The following is a 4344-nucleotide window of genomic DNA, read 5'->3' on the forward strand; positions in this document are numbered from 1 at the left end:
TATTCCAAAAGCCAAGAAAAAATCCCATTGCCTTTTGAACAGAGAGCCAAAGGATGCATGCATTTTGTAGCACATCAGACTTCAGGCACCTATAGAATTAAAGCAAGTACCTTCTCATCATAAAGCCATGCTAGGGGTGTTCAGAAGGGACCACATGAGTAAGTGATATGCAGTGACAGGGGATGAAAAGTCTCTGCTGGCCCAGGTTGCCGGTGGGGACCTCCCTACTCCCCAGGATCAGCCCTTCTGTCTCAGTGTGACACTATGAGATGGAGGAGACATTCAGCTGCAGGAAAAGCCTGTATCCCCCAGACATGGGGGGAAATAAGGAACAGATGTGGCTCCTATCACTTACTTCTCCCACCACCCCTCTCTGAAGCTGGCAGCTGCATCCTGTGCTGGGGGCGAGTGGGAAAATGTGCTGTGGAGAGGGTGCCTCTGCTCCCTGACCCATCTTCAGCCACTGCCATCCCCATCCAGGGCCTCAGGGTGGTAGCTTTTGGCATGCAAACTTTGCTACAGGGCTGATGAAAATCAGCACTAATTGATTCCTTCATGTTTTGCAAACTGCTGTGTTTCCAGGTGCCCTGGGGCAGCTGAGAAGAGCCATCACCATGATCCCCGCACTGCTCGTGCTGGGCCTCACAGCCCTTGTTGGTGAGCCATGGTTTGGGTTCTGTTTGCTGTCAGAGGCACCCCAGGAGTGGTTTGCAGAGGGACTGTGGAGAGGAGACGTGCAGTCGGGCCTGAGGTGCCCTCTCTGTGGGGTGCTGGGAAACCCTGGGTGGCTGGAGGTCCTTGGCTGCTGTTGGAGCCTGCTTCCCCTCCACCTGCATCCTTTAAACTAACATGTCTGGAGCACAGAACTGACACCAGAGGGAGTCACAGATATACTTCTGCTTGATTTTCCCAGCTAACCTTATTTGATCTCTCTGTCTGCTCAGAAATGGTCTCACAATTGCCACAGGCTGTTTGGTGGGGGCTATAAAGTCCTCAGCTACTGAGGGAGCAGGGTAATTTGCCCAGGCTGAAGCACTCTCCTGACTTAATTCCTTACCAAGTTATGGACGCACACAGCAGACTTTCCCAGCCAGGGTGTTTGGATGCCACCAGCCATCATCTGAGGGGCTGTGGACATTGGAGGGTGTTTAATGGGAAAAACCCTCTGAAATAAATTCAGACATTGTGTTTCTCTCTATCAAACTAAATTTTAGACCTACCAGGGCACACAGCTGTTTGTATAAATTGTCACTAGTTTCACCTGCTTCAACCTATCCAATCAGAAAACATATTTCTGCTCCTTAGCTTTCTTTGACAATGTTGCTGATGGAGATCAGTGGCAAGAATACAAGAGTGGCCAACACCAGGTGATGTGGGTCATGGGTCTGGCTGAATCTCTTATGTTTGTACTCGCAGCATGTTGTACAACAATGCTCTGAGATCTTATGTGTTCAAACACCTCCATTTAATTTTTCAGCTCCATCGATGGGCTATAGTTGCTATGGTGATATAAGTGCTCTTCAAGCCCCCACGATCTCCTGTACAGCAGTAAGAGCTCCAGACTGTGGTAGGTATCATTAATTGCTTGATTTGTCAACCTGTTTGTACCTGACAGAGAGATCTCCCAATTAGCTGTGATGCAGCTGTTCAGTTAGCCAAGAGGTGGAAAGCAACACCTTCTCACCCAAAAATGACAGGAGCTGTGAAGTCTCCAGACCTGGTGGGAAGAAGGAGGACTAACTTCAGGTCCCACAGTCAAGATCCTCAGCCTCTAAGCAAAGGGAAATGGTGCAACCCCTTTTCAGTCAAATGGCTTCTTCATCTGCCAGGACTTTAGCATCAGCATCCTCACAAAACCCCAGGGCCTCTCAGATTGGCACCTTGAAAAACTTGACTTCAGGTATCTTAGCGTGGATCTGAACCCACTTTCTTGTTTCCAAAATGTTCCAAAATTACTTCCAAAAACCCTCCACCTTCTATATAGAGTGACAGCATAGCTGTTCCTGCTGCTTGGCTGGTCATTACTAACAAACACATTCCTCACTTTTCTCAAATGCAAACTGGAATTCCACTTTCCCAGCTCCAGAGCTACATTTCCAGAGGTGCAGCAGCAAAAGAGGACCATGGACACATGGCCCCACTTCCTGAGAACCTGCCATCTTCCCCTCATCATCCTCATGTACTGGCACAGCAGCTCCAAGGCCACCACCAGAGCCAGTGGGGCTGTGCTTGTCCCTCAAGCACCACTCACTGCCCAACCTGGTGTAGCTCCACTTTCTTCAAAACTCGAGTTACTCCCTTGATACACCCCCTCAAGAAGAAAGCAAGGGGTTTGGCCAGGGGGGGTGTGTCAATCTGCCTTTTCCTAAGCCGCAGGACTCGCCATGGTTCGGAGGACTGCTGAGGCAGATGTCATACGCCTGAGGAAGTACGAGGTGCCGATCAGGAGGGTAGCCAGGAACCTGTGCCTGGACCCCGCGCTGATCGCAGCCATCATCTCGCAGGAGAGCCGGGCCGGGCTGCTCCTGCACAACGGCTGGGACCACTATGGGCGCAAGTACGGCTTGATGCAGGTACATCAGAGTGACAGGGGTGAGGAGCAGAGCAGCAATGGAGTGTGCATCCTAAGGCTTTGCCTTCTCAAATTACTGCTCTGCGTTTGAGACAGCACTTAAATGCGTTCTCTCTGCATCAGTGGTTGCACTTAAGTGTCTTCCTGAATAAGGTCACCTCCATGTGCCACAGCCTGGGAGTACAAAGAAGAAGGGAAAGCTACAGTGGTGCTTAAGTACAGAGGGAAATTCATTTTCTTGCTTGACTGTTCTAGCTTGGCCGGCACCAACAGCCTTTTGGAGTGTGGGACAGTGAAGAACACATCAATCAGTGCTCAACTATCCTGGTGCGTGCAATTAATGAAGTACGGGCAAGTCACCCTACCTGGACCTGGGACCGGCAGCTGAGAGGTACCTGATGGGCTACACACTGGGAAAGGACAGTGCTGTGCATTTGTTGCTGTCACTTGTAAGGGAAAAAGAGCATTAATCTGTTAGATTTTACATCATCTCATACAAAAACAGAACAAAACAACCAAAACCAACCAAACAAAAAAACACCAACATCCTCCCCCAAAAAAAAAAACAAACACCAAACAACCAACCAACACCCTAACCCAAACCCACAGAGTTTTCTAGTTTAGTAGAGGCAGTCCCAAACCAGCAGACCAGCAAGAGGTCTGAATATAGATGCAGCCTCCCAGCTGAAAGCACCATCCACAGGGTCTCCATGTTTCTGCATGCAGAAGAGAGGCTCTGCCAAGCTCTTTGGCTGCTTTGCTGTGGAAGGAAGCAGAGGGAAACCAACCCAGCCTGGGACCTGCCACAGCAACACAGATGCACCCTCGTGGAGTGCAGAGCTTGTAAAGGTGTCTGGCACAGCCTTGGCAGGTGCCCCTTGAATTCAGTGACAAATGCCTGCAGAGAGCCACTACTTTGAGTGGCGGTGCCACCGCTGGGGAATGGCCAGATCCATGACCTCCCTAGCTTCCCTGGAAAAGGCATTGTGCACAGCGAATGTGAACAGGTCTCATGTTATCCTCTTATCTGTTCATCCTGCAAGCAAAATGGCTGGCAGGTGTATAAATAAGGTAGAAACCAACCAACCCGAAGCCACCAGGGAAGGCAGAAGTTGAGGCACTGCAACACAACAGGCTTACCGTGGCAAGCTGTTGGCTGTGCCAAGGAAGCTTAGGATCCAGGTTTGCTTCTATTTCTTACTTATAAGCCCATAACAACTCCTTCTTAACTTTTTTCCAGGGGGAATCTGCACCTACCATGCAAAAATGGGCAACCACCTGGTCTACGAGGAAGACCCATGTGACAGAGACAACTACTACGTCAACAGTGTAATTAGGCGAGCCCAGTACTTTAAGAGACATGGGTTCTAGCTCATCAACCCACCCCACCACCAAGCCTCTCCTCCACATAGCCTGACCCAGTAGTGATTGTAGTACCCAGAGCAGTTCCTGAGGATTCCTGGCAGGACCAATGCTGTGGCATTGGCACCAGCACCTGGCTCACCCCAGCAAACTCCAGCTCCCAGCTCACTGGCAGGCAAGCTCAATGCTGCCTTCTAGGGGACCTGAGGGACAAGAAGCCACAAGCTCAGGGACTTGGAAAGGCAGACAGGGACAGACCAGCAATGTTTAAGTGTCAGGTGAGGAAGGTGCCTCTTCTAAACTGAACCTAGGGCTGTTTGTGCATCCCGCAGGTGCAGACACACAGGCACCTCTCCTTGGGCATTGGCTGTGCTTCACATGTCCTCCATCCATCTCCTTCTCTCTCCTCA

General features: G+C 50.4%; 1 protein-coding gene across 1 annotated transcript; it reads left to right on the forward strand.

Moving 5' to 3' along the window:
* Positions 1–614: 614 nt before the first annotated feature.
* LOC104392067 (lysozyme g-like) lies at positions 615–3943 on the forward strand. Its single transcript, XM_010001425.1, has 5 exons — positions 615–657; positions 1478–1567; positions 2371–2573; positions 2828–2963; positions 3813–3943. Exons 1-5 carry the CDS (start codon positions 615–617, stop codon positions 3941–3943), a joined length of 603 nt encoding a protein of 200 aa, XP_009999727.1.
* The last annotated feature ends 401 nt before the right edge of the window (positions 3944–4344 follow it).

The sequence above is a fragment of the Chaetura pelagica genome, unplaced genomic scaffold (genome assembly GCF_000747805.2).
Source record: "Chaetura pelagica isolate M959 unplaced genomic scaffold, ChaPel_1.0 scaffold377, whole genome shotgun sequence".
NCBI lineage: Eukaryota > Metazoa > Chordata > Aves > Apodiformes > Apodidae > Chaetura > Chaetura pelagica.

Bases quoted from the DNA above. Each gene is read 5' to 3' on its own strand.
- LOC104392067 (XM_010001425.1), top strand. From the start codon at position 615: ATGATCCCCGCACTGCTCGTGCTGGGCCTCACAGCCCTTGTTG. The intron at 1,568-2,370 runs GTAGGTATCATT...CCTTTTCCTAAG, and splicing joins AGTAAGAGCTCCAGACTGTG to CCGCAGGACTCGCCATGGTT. The intron at 2,574-2,827 runs GTACATCAGAGT...TGACTGTTCTAG, and splicing joins GCAAGTACGGCTTGATGCAG to CTTGGCCGGCACCAACAGCC.